The sequence below is a fragment of the Typopeltis vanoorti genome, chromosome 5 (assembly GCF_054136105.1).
Source record: "Typopeltis vanoorti isolate ZY-2024b chromosome 5, IOZ_Tvanoo_1.0, whole genome shotgun sequence".
Classification (NCBI taxonomy): domain Eukaryota; kingdom Metazoa; phylum Arthropoda; class Arachnida; order Uropygi; family Thelyphonidae; genus Typopeltis; species Typopeltis vanoorti.
The window spans coordinates 125,047,231-125,066,955 of record NC_143553.1 but is presented as its reverse complement, the minus strand read 5'-3'; the positions used below and the strand labels follow the sequence as shown (position 1 = coordinate 125,066,955).

At 36.6% G+C, this 19,725-nt stretch overlaps 1 protein-coding gene across 2 annotated transcripts in view; it reads right to left on the bottom strand.

Moving 5' to 3' along the window:
* LOC150106788 (receptor expression-enhancing protein 1-like) overlaps positions 1–19,725 on the bottom strand; it is a 171,109-nt gene that overhangs the window by 118,639 nt on the left and 32,745 nt on the right. For both annotated transcript variants that reach the window (XM_090392700.1, XM_090392701.1), the window contains one exon: positions 3,393–3,472. In XM_090392700.1, the coding sequence (XP_090248826.1) occupies positions 3,393–3,472 (80 nt within the window). The remainder of the gene's footprint in view (positions 1–3,392; positions 3,473–19,725) is intronic.

The window sequence follows — 19,725 nt, the reverse complement described above, 5'->3', positions numbered from 1 at the left end:
ATCTAATCTCAGGTGGTATGGTCACTTAAACAGAATGGGTGAGGAAAGATTATCAAAACAAGTGTTCTCTGCCAGTTGGCAGGAAAAAGACCCAGAGGAAGACTAAGATAAAGATGGATTGATACAGTTAAAAGTGCCTTAGAAGATAGAAATATGAGATCTGATAATATTGGAGACTTGACAGGTAGCAGACTGATTTGGAGGAAAATTGTAAATAAGAAGTTAATAATAACGTAGTTTTTCATGTGGTACTATCACATCCTGTACACCCCCTTGAGAGTATGTATCAGGAATTTGATGATGAAGTTACTAAAGTATAAGTTACTGCAGCCGGCCTGGTTGGCTGAGTGGTTAACGTATCCACTCTCCAGCCAATATGCCGAGGGTTTGAATCCTGCCGTGGGCATGGATGTTTGTGATTGCTTGTGAATATACTAGTTGTTGTAGTGGTCGGCAGTAGATGCGGTTCATTGTAGTTGGTGGTGGAGACAGAGCTGTAGAGCAAGTGCTCTCCCTCGATGAGTCCATGGACTCCCTAAAGGTGTCATGTAATAATAATAAGTGTTGTCACAAACCTGTTGCACAACTTAAGCACATTCAGTTTATCCATGCGAAAGAGGACCCAGTTCAATGTGAACCAGAAATTGCATCCTGTACACAGCATTCTCAACAGGAAAATGTAACATGTCTGAATTAATGTTCTTCATAGTCCATCATACATTGTCCTTTAAGGCTGCTAAGTTTGAAACACTGCCGCATTAGGCATTACTCTTCAGGTAACCCCACAACCAAAAATTGCATGGAGTAATATCAGCGGGAGTTAGCAGGTCATGCAACTGGAAAGAAGCAACAATCATGATTTCTTCTGTGAAGTGATGCCATAGCTGCTGCTGTACTAGTTGTGCAATGTGGGGAAGTGCTCCATCTTGCATAAAAATGGTCTCATCCAGACATCGTGGTTGCTGAAGTTGTAGAATGACGAAACTGTTCAGCATATTGCAATATTTCTGTGCAGTAATGGAATAAGTTACTGGTCCTAGATTTCCTGAAAAAAAAATTACCCTATTATAAAATCTGTTGTTGCCACACCAAACAGTAATTTTCAGTGAATGCAATGGGAGTTCCTGTAGCACACGAGGTGATTGAGAAGCCCAAATTCAAAAATTTTCAGTGTTCAGAATCCCGTTGAGATAAAAAGGTGCCTCATCTCCCCACAGAATATTCCAAGGCCAAACATCAACTACCAATCTGACCAGAAACAGAGCAGTCAGTCAGTTATCATAATCATCATGCAGCAGCTGCTGTAATGTGGCTTATCTTGTATGAATAAAATGTAATAATTTTGTGCAAGACTTTCCATACAGTGGAATAAGGTATATCCACTTGTTGCACTACTCCATGGGTGATACTGCCAGCAACATTTTCATGTGATTTGTTGACAATCATGGTGGCAACTCTCTCCATTACCCATGGTAGCACTTATTTATGTGCTCTGCCAGGTCAAACTTCCAAAGATCCCATTTTTTCAAACCTCCAACTCATCTATCTAACTGAGTCAGCTGACAGAGGCCTTTTATGCAAGTTCCGTGGGTTCTGAACTCATGAAGAATGGCTGATGCATTGCACTTGTTAAAGTAAAATAACTTTACAAGTAATGCACGATAAGGTAAAGTGAGGCACATGTTGGACATGACTATTAATAGTAATGTGTTTGTGAAGTTTTCCCTTTATTTTATAGCTTTTATGATGCCAGCAAAACAGGTGTTTAGCTTCATTTTATGCAAATTTTACAAACTTCTTTCAAACTGAAATTTTTTTTGTAGAATCCTTTTTTTACATGTCTTGATTACTCTTCCTACAAATTTGGTGACATTCTGGTCATTAGATCGAGCTACATAAGGCTCTGAATAACGGCCACTATGTATTTAGACCATGACACTGTACACCATGTATATGCAGTTTGTGCATTTTTCTTATTGAATGTACCAGTTACTGTTCTATTTGTTTAATTTGAAAGTACTAAAGATCCTCTTAATACTGGGATGAAAATGTTATGCCAATAAAATATTTACGTAAGTAAAATCTGTATTATGTTTAATAACTAATACAATACAGAAATTGTAACAATACACAAACTGCACAAAGAATAATTGTAAGAGATCATACAAAGCCTGAAGTTCTACAAGGGACACTACTAATGTAATGAATAAATTTTTTTTTTTTTTTTTTAAATCCGATTCCACAAACAGTTTGTATTCCTTCATGTTTCATTTCATTCATTTGTATTTTCCCTCTGATATTACTGATCACTTCAATTTTGGTATTCATGCCAGTTATTTCACATGGAAGAATACCGATATACAGTGAATAAGGGAGGAGAGTCCATTGCTGTACCCTACGATATAGCAATGGACTATCCTTTCTTACCCAGTTTCTACATAGATTATTTCAAAATATATGCTCTTGATACCTCCATTCTTAAACCTTCTATTTGGTTACAATGTTTTAAAGATTTGTTCTCCACTTGGTCGCATGGCTAGACAAATTAAACTCATTCCTCTATCTACATTTCTCTCCTTTTCTATATAAAAAAAAGTGTCTTTTCCACATATACACTTTTTTGGGTTGCAAAAGTTGGTTGATAGGAAAAAAAAAAAAAAAAGAGAAAGGATATGATAGAAACATTTAAGTTAGGGGTTTAAAGATTTTATAAGATTAATACTAAAGCCTGAGCCTGCTCACTCATTCCAAGTGCTGAAATATTTCAGCACTTGGAATGAGTGAGCAGGACAAGAGGCTATTCCTGGAAATTGGGTGTGGTTAGCAAGAGTGTGAGAACTAATTTTTTGCTTGGAGTGGTGAATCTACAGAATGGGTTGTCAGAATCAGCTGCGAGTGCTGTGTCTGTTAATGGATTCATGGAGAGATACGACAGATAGTGTGGATAGTTTGGGTCTCCCACAATGAGTCTGAGGACTCTATGGAGTTTGTGCAATAATAACATTATTTTAGGCTTTTGGGTCTAACCTTTTACCACTGATCATTTTGATAGTTTTATTGTGTGTGCACTTGACAGACATAACATAGGATCCATTAAACCTGTGTTTGTTTCTCTATGTTGTATTCATTCCATTTAACCTAATAAGATTAGACTGCAGAAATGCATAAAGAAACTTTAGATAAAAATTCCTATTTTTCATTAACATAGGAAATGCCTTGATCACTAAAAAATCTCAAGTATTTAGACATTTCCTATGCTAATGAAAAATAGGAATTTTTATCTAAAGTTTCTTTGTGCATGAGGCATTCCACAAGAAATGTACGTACTGCAGTACAAGAAATACTAGTTAGAAATTATTTTCTTAAAAAAAATATTAAAAACATTTTCTTACCAAAATGAAAACAAAACATCTGCAAAATTTTCCACAAATGTGAATACTGCAAATACGATCCAGTACATCATCCATCTCACCTAAGTTGAAAGAGGAAAAAATAAAAAAAAAAAAGACATCATACACATCTGCATACATCATATACAGACCAAATTCAGCATTACAGTAAGTACATTTTCCCTGACTAAGCTTTTGACATAAATTAGACAGAGAGGAATTCTATGTTTTGGTTTGTTCAGATCAAATACATGTAATTTCTATGATGAAGGCAGAATAATCAGTTATGTTTACTCATAGACTAGAGGAATTGAATTTAAATGTACCTGAGTATATTATTTATTTAACAAAATTAGTTCTATTTATTAACAAAACTATTATACAACAGAATAACAGTACACATTCACCAAATAAGAACTTTTCTTCAACTGAATGAAAGTGTATAAGTGTGATGAACTCTAAGTGGTTTAGGTGAGTCAAATGAAAAGGCTGCTATATGGAAGAGACTGAATGTGTGATGCAGAAGGAACAAGAGTAGGATAGGAGTAAGACTGAAGAAGTGCTTGTGAATACAGGTGGGTTGCATGAGAGAAGAAGAAAACAGGAGCACAAAACAGGGAGGAAAAAAAGGAGGGATCAGGATGGACAGGAAACACTGCATGATAAGAAATGTAAAAAAGAAGAGTTATGCTTCAAAGCAGTGATGAATGTGTGAGCAGGTAAAGGAAAGATAGCTGGGATGCAAAGGAAGCATTCACAACTGGAGAAAATTATGGGATAGTGGTGACAGAGACGACGGACAAAGGCAGATGTCTCTGTCGCCACTGTTATTTAAGCCATGCTGGTAGGACTTATAATAGACAAGAAATCAAGGAGTACTATGTTAAAAAAAAAGTACCAGTAATAAAGGGAATGAAATTGTTGTATTGATAGTTTGTTCAAAAATTGTCATCATAAGTGAGTAGTTCTAATTCATACAAAATTAGTACTGTGCATGAGACAATACGTGTGCGGGTACATGATTAATTTGTTGAGAGACAATGTAATTGGCATGAAAGTTCATTTTTTCAGTGTTTAGTGATCTAATTAAAGTTTTCCAAATATCCGGTAGGATTAGACCTTGATTCTTATTTAGTTTTCCTGCTGAACGGGTGACTAGAGCAGCTTCCTTGAAGGTTCTGGAATGGTAGTTCTCTTCTATATAGGGCATATGACTCTTATTCCATCCAATAAGTTGGTTGGTAGTGGTGAAGTGGGAAGAAAGGCCTGAAATATCTTATCTGTTGTTTCTAACATAGCCTATGTGCTCCTTCTGTCTCGCTTCGTCTAGAGATCTGACCAATGTAACTAACACCACAGGAACAAGGCCTAGGATAAGAATGGGATAAGAATCATATGCCCCACTACCATTCCAGAACCTTCAAGGAAGCTGCTATAGTCACCCGTTCAGCAGGAAACCTAAATAAGAATCAAGGTCTAATCCTACCCGATATTTGGAAAACTTTACTTAGATCACTAAATACTAAAGAAATGAACTTTAACGCCAATTATATTATGTCTCTCAACAACTAAATCATGTACCCACGACACACGTATTGTCTCACGCACAGTACTAATTTTGTATGAATTAAAACTGTCAGTTAAAACCTAGTCTGTTACTTTCATATCGCTTACCAATCATATCCCTGAAGATGCCGATAGCAAAAAATCAGTGAAACTGGATAACAAATATTACTCACTTGACTAACATTCCTAAAAATGAGTTATAGTTTCTAATACAAGTAGTCAAAAAAAAAAAATCACACTGGAGAAGTAAAGTTTTGAACAGACATTGTTGAAGGCAACAAATCCAGGAGACCAATTCTTGATGGGGCTGTAGAGTCATAAGAAAAAGAAGCTATAGTTTTGAATAAAGAAATGGCATCTAAAGCAAACAAAATTTCAAGTTTGGTGGAGGGGCAATAATTTAGAGGAAGATGACTACTCGCATTTGGTAAGGAAAGTAAAAAAAAAGTGCAGTAGGATAATTTAGTGTGCTGGATTGCCGATTGGCTGTATGATAGGTTTCAGCAAGTTCTGTACAAAAAAGCAATATGCCAGAAGAGGAAAATTACTGTGTGTGTTTTAGAGCCATTACTGTTTAATTTGTATGCCAATGATACTGATATTGTTTCTAACTTTGCAGCTGATGCAAAGTTGGAAACAATTATGAGAGGTAGAGCAGGTTTTACAAGAGAATGGAGACTGGATGACCAGTTCAATGTTGCAAAGAATATGGCTTTATGGGAATCAAAGATGGACATGCAGAACATGCAGTTGGTAAAGGAGGATATCTTAGAGGCGGTGGAGGAGACAAAGGATTTAGGGATGTTGAGTGGATAAGGAGATAAATTTCAGGAGACAAGTTGGTAAAATTGTAAGGATATGATGAACATCATAGCAATGATTACTGTATATACATATATTCACATTTTAAAAAATAGATATTTAATGAAGTTAAACCGAGATAAAATATTAAGTTTTAATGAAAATGATACAACTAGTTTCAGCCTTATGTTGACATTTTTATAATATGGAGTCATGGGCACACATCTCTCATGGATTTTCTTCATCATCTTAACATCCAGCATTCTAATATAAAATTCACTGCTGAACTAGAACGAAATAACTGCCTTCCGTTCCTGGATGAAATTCTTACATGATGTTCTGATAGATTTAAAATCTCTATATACAGAAAACCCACTCATACTAATAGATATCTGCACCGTCAATCTTATCGCTTTCCACCTCAAAAGCTCGGAACTATTTCTACCTTAGGACAGAGAGCACACTCTCTTTTAAATGAACCAGATGAGCTCCAAAAAGAAATTAATCATCTTTCTTTTATCTTTAAACAAAATGGATATTCTGAAAAAAAGGTTAAGAAATTTCTTCTGGATCCTCCTAGGCAGTGTACTATGGAAACTACTAATTTTAAAGTTAGCATCTCCATCCCATACATTAGTTCAGTCTCCAATAATCTGGCTTTAAAAAGTCCTTAAAAAATACATCAGGACGTTTTTCACTACACTTCCTAAAATCTGTTCTCTTATAAGCCATCCGAAGCCTATTCATCACAACCTAAAATATCCAGGTGTATACAAATTATGGTGCGATTGTAATATTACTTATTTTGGACAGACTAACAAATCTATTGAACTACATATAAAAGAGCATAAGAGAGACACTCCTATAAAAGATCACATGCATCTGCACTATCCAGTCATGTTCTTTTCTCAAATAATCCTCAATGATCTTCAAAGTCACTCACAGTTTGCTGGGATAAATCCGAAAACATTTTTCGCTGCAGTGATGAGTTTGAAAGGAAAATTGTGGAATCCAGAGAAATCCTACTTAATTCTGAACATTTGAATAGCAATTTAAGTTACAACATCCCTGATAGCTATGTTACAGTTGTTCAATACCTGCGTTCACGAGAACTCGCATGCACGCTATAAACAATGGCGTGTTGGATAGAACAACTTAAAAAATACGTTTTTTATGTCAATTATGTATTGCATTTTTGCCTGTAATTCTCAGTTTTTTGTAACTTCAATTTTTATTGTGTTTTACCTTTAGTGGATACCTGCAGAAGCCTGAAACTAGTTGTATCATTTTCATTAAAACTTAATATTTTATCTCGGTTTCAAGTCATTAAATATCTATTTTTTTAAAAAAAAAAAAATATATATATATATATATATATAAAGATTTAGGCACCTGGTTTTCAAAAGGATGAAATGATACTGGCAAGGATCCAAAGATGACTGACTAAAGTGATTTCTGGGCTTTAGAAGATAGTATGAAGGAAGATTGAGAAAATTCAGCAGGGTATACTAGACATGAATGGAAAATAAGTTGGTAAGATGTTGCTACTAGATTAATATGAAAGAGGTTTTTTTTTTTTTATATATAATGGGGGGGGGGACTGTGTTTAAAGCATGGTTTGATGAGATAAATACATGAAAGCGGCATCCTGTGATGAATCTTGACTCTGTGAATGGAATAATTTAATAAAAATCTTTTTTTAAGTATGTATCAGTTTTGAATTTGTGTGTTTAAATTGTAGAAGACTCACCTTCAGAGATAATAGGTTTGATAAAATGAAGATTAGAGAAAAAAAAAAATTATTTTTTGCAAATACTGATGTTGTTCTGTTTAGAATTCATCTACAATTTCTATGATGACCTCACCAAGCTAGTATAAGTATATTGCATATTTCTTCACAGTAATGAGTTCCGCCAACCGTATGGAATGAGGCTATCACTGGGATGTCACCAGAATTTTGAAGCCATCAAATTATTATGCAGTTTCATTCAGAAAGTCAAGAAGTCACTAACACCAAGATGAATTCTCATCATTCACTGGTAGTCCAGTTGAGAGTTCATCTTGGTGAAAGTTCTCAAAATCAACGAATCCTTGAACTCTCAACATCCATCGGTAGTCCATTTCACATAATGAAATGAATTCAAAATAGAACAACTACGGTATATGTCAATGTCTGTACACAGTCTTACCATAAATGTAAGAACTTCTGCACACCCCATGATGCCCACAGAATTGCAGAAGCCCAGTTCTGTTACTTGTGCTATGCACAACCAACATTTGCACGTTTATCAGCAGAGAGAGAGTTGTCTAGCTGTATGGGTTAACATGCAGTGGGGAGATTATGAGAAACATGTAGCTGTAATGGCACTTACTTCACAAGGTACAAATGCAGCTGCCTGTTATTTTCAACATGCTAAAAACACTCAAGATCAGTAGGATGTTTGCATATTGGAGTATTAACTGTTATAACAATACAGAAGACTTAGCTGACTGCCAAAGAACAGGTCAACCATGCTGCATTAGGATGCAACATCTTGTGAGGGTTGTGGAGGCATGCTTCTGCCGTAATCCTGTGAGAACGCAGAAAGTGATGTAGCGAGAGATGAACATTTTGCAGAGAATGATGTACATACTAACTGATGACCTGGTTGAGAACCAATTGTCATTCTACTGGACACCTCTTAACACTACAACTTGTGCAGCAGAGGGTGATAAAATCAAAGGCACTTCTCCAGTGGTACACAAACAACAGACACAGAGATATCCTCTTCACAGAAGAGATGATTTTCATCACTGAAGAGTCATTTAAGACAAAATGATCAGGTATATGCCCCAGGTGGTCGCAAAGCACATGCCATAGCACCCAGGATTGAGAAAGGTCATCATCCCATGTCAGTGATGGTTTCATGGAGGGTGAAGTATCAGGAAGTATCCAACTTGCATTTCTGCAAGAAAGAGATCAAAATTCCGCCAAAATGTATCAAGACACCATGCTAGAACCTGTGGTACAGCCCCTGATTAACACCTTGTTTCACAGTAAGCAGTTGACCTTCTAACAGGACTCAGTCCCTGCACACAAGATGAAGATCACACAACAGTGGTTGGAGGAGAATGTGCCTGACCACACATTGTCACCTGACTGGTCATCTGAAATTCCAAATCTGAATCTGCTGGACTTCAAACTGTGGTCAGAGTTTGAGAGTAGACTGCAAGAAACAACACCCCAGCACTGCCAGCCTGAAGGTGGATTTGGAGTGAGCAGTGGCACGGTTTTGGTTGGATGTTGTGCATGCCACCATCAATACGTGGCCTCAGAGACTTTGGGTGTGCACGAAGGAAAAAGGCAGACATTTCAAACACTGAGTACTGCTATATGCACATTACACGAGTTGCTGAAAGATTAAAGGTTTATGCACTGTTCAAGCTGTAACAGTATTTATGGCTAAGTACATCCTTACCACACATTAAGAGAAGAACATGGATTCATGCTTTCTAACCTCACTTTCAAACCCTTATTCACAGCTGCCACAGATAACTGAATTCTCACCCCCTGCTCACTTATGGGCTATAAAATCTCGCATGTCTATACTGTAAGATTTCCCCTTACCAACTTGAATAATTTTATTTCCATGTTCAAATTTCTGTAGCTGTTGCTATGATTAATGTCAAACATCGTGTTGTTTTAAATTATTACTGTTAGCCTCACTGACAAGAAGGTTGTAGATTCTTCAAACTTTTTCATGGCTTATATCCAAAAGTTCAACTAGATCTACTGTGAAGCAGGAGTGGCAGTATTAAACTAGTGATCAAGAATTAATTTGGCCTCCAAATAGTGAAGCAGTTGGCTATGAATGATATTTTCTGTTTTTTTTTTTGAGGATATTGAGGTGAAAGTAACAGGATGATAGCTTGACAGCTGAATTATCTCTCTTTTTTTAGGAACAGGATGGATGCTTTCATGCTACTGGGTAAATGCCAAAGAAGTATGATACCTTGCAAAATAATAGAGAATAATTGGTAATCATGCTCCAGGATTAACAAGTATTTTTCTGATGTTATTTTGGTGAATAATCAGGAGGAATGTTGTGAGCAGTTTGTTTTATAGCAGGAGGAGAACTGCCTTGGTCATCCATACAAGAGTTGGTGGAAGGGCTGATGCAGAGTCTGCCTTATCTTTAGATGCTACCATTGTATCATCAGGATGCATGGGAGATGAAAACACGGAAGGACAGTTTCTCCTAAGAGCCTTAGTGAGGGGGTTTGGAAAGCTTGATTGCCATTTGAGCAGGAGGTAAGCTTTCTGCATTTGATCTTTATGAAGGAATCATCAATAATTCTACACGAGTTTTTTTTGTTGTTGAAGTTGTTATAGCTTGTACTGTAAGATCAGTCAAAAGTTATGTTTTACTTCAGCCACTGAATGCATGCTGAATTTCTATCTGATTAATTTAATAGATTTGTTGGAAAACATGAATACAGATTGGGATTTTGAGTAGAGTGGGGAATAACAGCAATCATTTCATCAAGAATAATTTCCATTATTTGATTAGGGCAAGTGCTTGGACTAGAAGAGACAATTATCAGAACATGAAAAGAGGTACAGAAATCTTCAAGTCATTCTCAGGTGTATCTGTAGTGTGTGTGTGTGTGGGGGGGGTGACCCCAGTTAAGAACTGTCTACAGTATTGGGGATAAGGATTATCTGGTATTCTCCCAATACTGTAGACATTTACCTCTGAAACCAAGCAGAAAGGATAGCAGGACTAACTGCTATTAGGTGAAATAATTTAACACAAATATTCACCTAACAGCAGTTAGTCCTGCTGCCCTTTCTGCTTTGTTTCAGAGGTAAGAGAAGGACAACCAGTTTGATTATGAATGTTCAAGACTCCAAGGAAGATTATCTCACTGTTTAGGCAATTACACTATGAGATCAGCCTTCAAAAATAAATAATCAAATAGGTTAACATGGTCACCTGAATGAGGAAAGTAGTAAAGGCAGCAAATGAAAGCTATAAGTGAAGTAAGAAATATCTTAGGACAGATCAAACAGATTCCAGGTTTGGTCATCTTAAGCATGGAATGCCAGTTCTGACAAAATTGCACGTGTTCTACCTTTAAGGAAAGCATCATGCATGATATAATTAGTAGTGGTGCACATAACAGATGTTTGCAGTGATGGTTACCCAGATGTTGGTAAAATACGTTCTCTAGGCTGGAGATTGTGGTCCTTCATGAATATACTTCAAATGGAAGGTTGGCCTAGAGAACAGATAAACTTCTGCAGTGGACCGATTAAAAAAAAAAAAAAAATTAACACACACACTTGTTAGACCTCCTTCCATTACAATGACTGCAGCAATTCTACAGAGCATACTTTCGACAAGCATAAGATAGAGATCAATGGGAATTTTGGACCATTCTTCCTGTAGGAATAGAATGTCCTGGACTGTTGTGGGATAGATGTCCCCTGACCTCACCCAATGCCCCAGTTCATCCGCAGATGTACAATAAGGTTGAGATCAGGATATGGAGGACAGTTCAAGTGCAGTGATGTTCACATCTACAAATGCAGTTATAGCAGCAGCCTTATGACACAGTGCATGGCCTTACTGAAAGAGACAATGGTCAATTCTGTAGAAATGCCACAAAGTAGGAAGCATTGCGCTGTCCAGAACGTTCAGATACTTCTCAGAGTTCAATGTTAGTGGCACCACACAAACAGAGGCCAAACGAACCAGGACCATACAATCACACCACCATTTCCAAATTTCATAGCTGGGGCTATATACTCTGGTAATAGACGTTCACCAGGCTTCTGCCACATCCACACATTGCCATCTGCTTGGTAGAGAGTGTAGTGCGATTTGTCACTCCATAACAGCTTTCCAAGCTTCGACATCCCACTGTACACGCTCTTTGCACCACTGAAGATGATGCTACATGCAGGTTCAGGCAATGTTGGGCTTGCATACTGCAGTCCAACCATGCAAATGCATATTGTGAGCCTTGGCTGAATGTTTTGTGCAGATTCATGTTCAGTCGATGCCTGGAATTTTTCAACGTATCATTCAATGTATCGGCTGATGTTTTACTTATCAGGTTTTACATATTATTCTTTGTAGCACACTACAGTAATGTTTGGCGAGTGTGGTGGGTCATCCACTGTGGGTAACATTTGCAGTGGACTTCCTGCGCTTCCATCTTAGTTTAGTATCACTGATTATTGATCCAGGATGGCCCAATTGGCCAAACAGATATGCCTGCAACATAGGATGCTGATAGGCATCCTATCACAATGCCTCTTTTAAACTCCATCAATTCCCTTCTCAAAGTCATTTCACTTGGACATGGTTGTTTTGACTTGCGAGCATCATATTCCTCTAATTTATACCTGCTATGAACACGTGACTTGTTACATGGCATTATGCACCACACATGGGGGATGTCCATGACTTCTTTCCCAGAAGTGTGTATATAACTGGTATATGGCAAGGTATGCTAGAGAAGTGTCAAGCATGAATTAAGGGTTTTACAAAAAATTATAATCATAATCATTAAAAATGCTGATAGCTTTTTGAAATAATTATTTTGAACTAAATAGGAAAATACAAATTACTGCATTCTGCTTTTAAAAGCAAAGACTTAACTTTATGTTGTAATATATTCGTTTAGTATGTTATATTTGCAATAATGGACAAACAACCATCAGTGCACTATGTGATAGCTATGTAACAATGATGATGGTTGAGAAAACAGTATCTACAGGTTATAGTTTCAAATTCCACAGTCTGTTAAAGTTTTTGGGATAAGATTTTCTTTACACTACCTAGCTTACAGAAGGCATGATACAGCATGAAAAAATTTTCAAGCTGTTTTTTTTTTCAAGGTGAAAAAAAAAATATTAGTCCACTCATAGCAAAAATATGCTAGTGGTTACATTTTATTGGTGGAATTGTTATATAAAAATACTCATATTGCTGTCATGAAAAGAAATGGTAGAAATATTCAACAAACAGAAAAAAATCTCATGGTCCAATGAAACAAATACCAATAAAACATGCCACACAAAAGCTAAAAGCTAATTTGCAAATAGGGAATACTGTTGATGTCAAAAGACATAATTTTTATGTGATTCCAACTCATGCAAGGTTGCTATGCCAATATTATATGAGTGGGTTAAGGAATTTTCTTTCCTTTTTTTTATATTATTAATTTTCATATATATATATATATATATATATGATGTCTACATGTGTAAGGCATTAAAGAATAGAGATCTGCAAGTTGTCCAACTGTGTCAGGCAGACTGTAGACAAGACAATACAAAAAAACAATCAAGTAGATCATTTTGTCTATACATGAATGCTAGGAGTATCAGAAACAAAGGGTTAGAGTTTGTTGCCTTAGTCAATATGTTGCAACATCAGATTGTAGGTACTAGTGAGCCCTGGCTATCAGAATCAGACATACTAACTGGTATCGAGTGTCAAGGGTACAGTATTTTTTAGGAAGGATAGGAGAGAAGGGGGAGTGTGTGCTGCAAATGATATCGGATGACTTGAATCTAGTTAGCATCCTATGATTGTAGTGCTACGACTAACAATATTTCATGTGGCACCGAGTTTGAAGCCATCTAGTGTGAGGTGGAATCTAACAAGATCAATTACATAGTGGGGTGTTGTTACAGACATGGTGGATTGGTTGCTAGTGATGAAGAAATACATTACCAAATAGAAAGGATGAGCCCGAAAAGAGTAATCATAACGGGAGATTTTAATTATCCAAATATTGATTGGGTAGCATTAGAATCTCATGAGAAGAATGAAAATGCATTTATTGAGTTGTTGTGGGACAACTTCCTTAAGCAGTACGTGACAGAAGGAACTCTAGGTCAAAGAGTGTCATCATCAAATTCATGATACATATCCTCAAGGGGGGGAGGTGGACAGGATATGATAGTATTGTAAAATTCGATGTAGCTTAAAAATACCAAAGCGCAGTACATCAATTTTACAGAGGTCAAGTCTCATGAGAACTATAAATAACCTTGGTTGTTTCTATGTATATTTTGCTAAATATTAATGTAGTTAACCCTATGGGAAGTGACTGTATTTACTGTTTTAACGTCAAAAACAAAGGCAATGCTTTGCCATCGGAACTTTGTATATAGCTATGTGCTCTTACACGTTGCTATATACAAAGAAAGTTGTTTACTATTTTTGTGTATGAGAAAGTTGCTTACAAGCTCTGTGCATAATACCTTCAAAGTTAGTACATAAGAGTGCCGCTAGGTTTACAGAAGTTTCTGTGGCCTGAAAGGACAAGCAAAGCATCAAAGAGGTCCGCTACTTTTAGACAAGTTTCCGCTGCCTGGAAAAATACGATCAAAAGAATGCATGGAAGAGAACAAAGAGTGGGTTGAACTTAAAAGAAGATGAAAGAGTCATGCTGAATTCTTCAGGGTTTACTACATTTACTACGTTTAGTATGCTATATAATGGACAAACAACCATCAGTGCACTACGTGATAGCTATGTAACAATGATGAAACGGGAAAATAAAAGAGGACCGAGCCGAGCATAAAGGGCTTCCAGTCGTCGGTAGAGGAGAGGCAGTCGGAACCAGAGCAGTGGCTGCAGAGAGGCAAGGCCCCAGTTACAAGATAGGAGTGTCCAGGTGCCAACAGACCAGAGCCAAGATCCAGTTGTCAAGAGAGCAAGGCGAAGCGCTGTTACTGAAGAGAGCCAAAATCAGTCGGCGACAGTTACAGTCATCGGCGATTGGCAGTTAGAGGCACAGTCATCGGCAATTAGTAGCAGATGTGGCAGCAGTTAGAAGCAGAAGTTCCTGAAGTAGGATCCAGAGGAGAATTTGTCCATATGCTGAAACTTCTTGTATGTGCTATTCGAATTTGTCCATATGCCGAAACCTCTTGTATGTGGACTGCAACCTGCGGTTGCAGTCCACAGCCCGCCAATTCCCAATGAGATGCTAAAGCAAGACACTCCTGAAGGAAGCTTAAGATCTGAGATGATAGAAATGCCATAAAAATTTTAGCGCAAGACTCTTGACTGAATGTGCGATACAGAGCCTCTGTAAGTTACATCCTTTTTGCATATTTTCTCTTATAATCTAGGAGATATGTTGTATATGGACTGTTAAGAATTAGTTTAATAGTAACGGGAAGTCTCCATAAGAGAGTCAACTGGCATGTTAGAAGCTGATATCAAATTTATAAAAATAACTTAACAGAGAGTTAGCTAACCTCTTTGCAAGTAAACTAGAAGTTTAATAAGTTGAATTTGTAAGCAGAGAGTAAATAAGTTTTTAGAGAGTTAAAGAGATTATTTAGCATTGAAGTAAAAGGGTTCTAATTTTATGCTAAAGATTTTATAGATGGGTAGAGAAAGCAATCTCCCTGTCGTTTGATTCATGTATATTTCATATTAATGTAAATAAATGTGTTTTATTTGTTAACAGAGTGCTACCTGATCCTTTATTTTACAACTGCACTGTTCCTAAATAAATCGGAATTGCGAGCGGGAAACAATTAAGGCATTAAAAGTGCAGTTTAATTACTTAAGAACCATGACTGTTTATGTAAACTTTGTTGAAGGAATTTACACTAGTGAGAGAGAGATCTACTGGATGTTTTATTGAGTCTTATGCCGAATATTGATATACTGGATGGCGCAGTCTAACAAATAAATTTTCCAGTGTTCATAGGCATACGACTAGTAAATACAGAAGGTGGATAAACAATAGTAAGATAGAAGAAGTAGAGTAAGAAAGGAAAATATCTTATATTTTTATCCTCTAAGGCACTTTTTACTGTATCAATCCACATATCTTGGTCTTCCCCTGGATCTTTTTCCTGCCAACCTGGCAGAGAACACTTGTTTTGCCAATCATTCCTCTCCCATTCTGTTTAAATGACCATACCACCTGAGACTAGATCTGCTAACGCAGTGGTTCCCAAACTATTTCGATTCTTGGCGCCCTTGCTAAATCCAGGTTTTCCCAAGGCACCCTATGTCCAATTCTAACAGGTACACTTTACGAAATAGCAAATAATTTTTTTTTTTAATTAAAGGGTTAGGTGAAAATAAATAAAACATGTATTTAAGATCACAAAAAAAAGTAATTGAACAAATTCAACTAATTATCATTAGTGGGATGGATGAGCCTGTTGATCACTGCACATTTTCTCAAATCTTGGAATCAAACTGAACACAGCCAATCTCATTTCCTTCTTTCTCCACACTGATTTTCACGTGATACTTACTTTTTATCACAGTGACCGGCGAAAATCCAGCTTTGTACAAATAAGAAGTCACAAATGGACTTAAAATTCTCTGAGCTTTTTCACTCAGAAGCAGATATTCATCTTTTACTGATATCCAAAATAACTGATATCAGTTAATTCCATGCTGCTAAATTTTGTTTTCAACGTATTTTCACAAGACAACTCAATAAGATTCTCTTCTTCTGCAGCAGTAAATTCAGATGGAGCACTGGCATTAAATGGATCTTGAATCCATGCAATTTATTGATATTATCATTTTGAAAATATTTCTCAAACCAGGTGATAAGTGTTCTTCAAAAATGGATTTCATACCTCTAGAGAAATCAACTCCATTGGAGGTCAAAAACTGTTGCAACAAGGGGAATCATTCTTTGCCTCCGTCTTCATTCATTTTTCTTTTCCATAGTTTTAGTTTTTTTAATAAAAGCTGAAATTTCTCAATCGACTATAAAAGGTGCATGTTACATCCCTGCAGGGAGAGATTCAGAGCATTCATTTTATCAAAAATATCACATAAGTATGCTAGTTTTACCAAAAAATCTTCATTCACAAAATTTTCGGTATACTTATGGTCTTCCTCTTTAAGAAAAATATAAATTTCCTGTCACAGTTCAAACGTATGAGACAAAACATTACCATGAGAGAGCCATCATGAAGTGCTGTAGTACAGCAAAGACATGTGCTCGGATCCCATATCCTCACATAGTTTTTTGAAAAACCTTACCTTCAAAGGCCGAGTTTTTATAAAGTTTACTACATTCACTACATGTTCTAAGACCTGGTTCAATATAGGACTCAGATATTTTGACGCAAGTGCTTCCTGTAAATAATACAATGGGTCCACAGTTCAAATAAGTGCCTGCTAACCTCCATAACAGTCGGACATAGAATGAGCACTATCAGTACACTGACACCAATGCACTTAGTCCACTTCAAATTATTTTTGGATATAAAAATATCAAGGATCTCAAACAAGTCTTGAGCCTTCACAAAATTATGAAAATTTTGTAATCGCGGTGCCAGGGTGCTATGGCGGACACTTCGGGAATCACTGGGCTAACACATTCCTGGATGCTGACAATGTCAAGTTCTTTCCTAATATCCTCTTATTTAACATGATATTGAATTGATGCCATCTGTTCATGCCCCTAATCTTTCTCAGGACTCTCATATATGCGATCTCTGGTCTTTTGTCAAGTGTTTTACTTCTGACCCAGCTCTCATATCCGTAAGTTAAAATAGGCTTGAATACTGTCTTGTATACAGCTAATTTAGTGTTATGGCTAATTTCTCTCTTATTCCATATAAATTCATTCGGTTGACTTCCTACCATACCAGCTTTGTTGATTCTGTTGTCTATTTCCATATTTAATTTACCATCTTCACTAAAAATCGTGCTAAGCAGCTGAAATGTTTTACTTGTTCAATAGGTTATCCATTCACAATGCAGTTAATATTTTCATTGCTTCTGCCTATTTTCATTGACTTGTTATTGCTGACCTTCATACCATATCTATTACAACAGTTATTCAATTTAGTCAGGGAATCTTGCAGACTTGTGGCAGATTTATTTAGAAATGTAACACATCATCCGCATAAAGTAAAGAGCTGACATCAAGTTTAATACCACTTTCCTTCATAATGTGATCCATATAGATAATGAATAACAGAGGGGATAATATACATCCTTGTCTCACACCAGCTTCAACATTAAACCATCTTCCTGTACTTCCTTCAATTCTAACTGCTGACTTGCAACTCAAATATAGACTAAGTATTGCTTGATATAATGCCCCATTGACACCATATAACTGTAGCATATTGAATAGTTCTCTCTTGGCACCTTGTCATATGCATTTTCAAGATCGACAAAACTTAAATACAGATCTTTGTTATATTCCCATGATTTCTCAACTATCTGTTGTAAAGTGAAAATCTGATCCTGAAAGCCTCTATTTGGCCAGAATCCAGCTTGTTCTTCACCAAGCTTCTCTTCCACAATTCTTCTCAACCGTTTCTGAAGTATACTTGCATATATCTTCCCAGGAATACAGAGTAGACAAATATCTCTAATTCTCACACTCAGTTTTATTTCCCTTGTTTTATATATATATATATATATATATATATATATAGGTACTATGAGAGCTCTATTCCAATCATTTGGAATTCATCCCTCTGTCCAGGCCTTCTGAACTATGCAGTGCAGCTACTGCAAGACTTTTATACCTCCATACTTCAGCATTTCTGGTCGAATATCATCTACTCCTGCTGCATTTCCACATTTCAGGATTTTGATGGCCTTTTCCACCTCAAGTATGGATATGTATTCCTGACTGCATGCATGGTCAGAGTTTTTTACCACTGTGCAGTCATCACTGCTCGTTTCATTTAGCAATTTTTCAAAGTAATTACTTCATACATTAAGGATATTTTTTTCTCCGGTTTTCATGTCACCTTTATCACCCCTAATTCTTTTTACAGTACTCTTTCCTTCATTCCTGAACTTCTCTAACAAGCTCCAGAATATCTTGCCACTTTCTTGCTATTTATTTTCTATTTTCTTACCAGTCTTCCCATGACTTTTGTTTAGCTATTTTTACACAGTGTTTAGCTTTCTTACATTTGTCTCTGTATTCTCTTAGAGACACAAGCTGACTTATTTGCCAGGAACTTTTGATATGCTTTCTTCTTTTCTTTCACTGCCTCTATAACTTCCTGTGTCCACCACGGAGTTCTGATTTTTCTATCCTTACAGACAACCTCACCACATGCTTCTCTGGCTGAATCAGTCAGTGTTTTCTTTTAGTATTTCTGTATTTTAGTCTACAGTTCACATCTGAGAGCTGCTCAACTTTTATTTGATTATAGTGTCAGAGGGCATTTCAATTAAAGACATAACTATTCTGCCTCCGGTTGGTGACAGTGATCATGAGTACTCACTTGCTAAGTGACTAAGTCCATGACTGTTCCATTCAGAAAATGTTATATGCTGAACTACAAAGCAGGAAATTATGACCAACTGAAGAGTATACCGAGTTCAGTGGAATGCAATTGGTTGCTGGATGGAAAGAATATAGACAGTGCATGGAAAGCATTTAAACAATACTCAAATGATGCAATATCAGAATGTGTCCTGAGAGTTCAAAGAATAAATAGAGTAATAGTCAAATGGATGTGTAATGTTATTAAGCAAGAAATTCGTAAGAAAAGGATGATGTGGAAGGAATACCGTTTGCATAAGGATGACATCTGTTATGAATGTTATAAGCAGCAGTCTATAATAGTTATAACTGTTGTACGTAAAGCAAAGTCTGAGTATGAAAAGAAACTGGATCTGCGTGCTAAAGACAATCCACAATAATTCTATCAATATGCTGCAAGCAAATGAAAGAATAACTGTTATAAATTCAGATGGCATGAGGGTTACAGATGCAGAAAAGGTTCTTCAGTTAATGAGTGCCTATTTTGTTAAAAGTTATCACAACCTCTTGAACGCAACATTGAGCTCACTGTTACCTCTTCACTACATGAAGAAACACAAGTGAGTGAGGCCGAGATTTAAAGCTGTTGCACAAATTGAATAACAATTCAGCAATAGGAACAGATGGAATATTAGCAGGTGTGCTAGAAGAGTGTTCAGCTGAACTGGCCATTCCA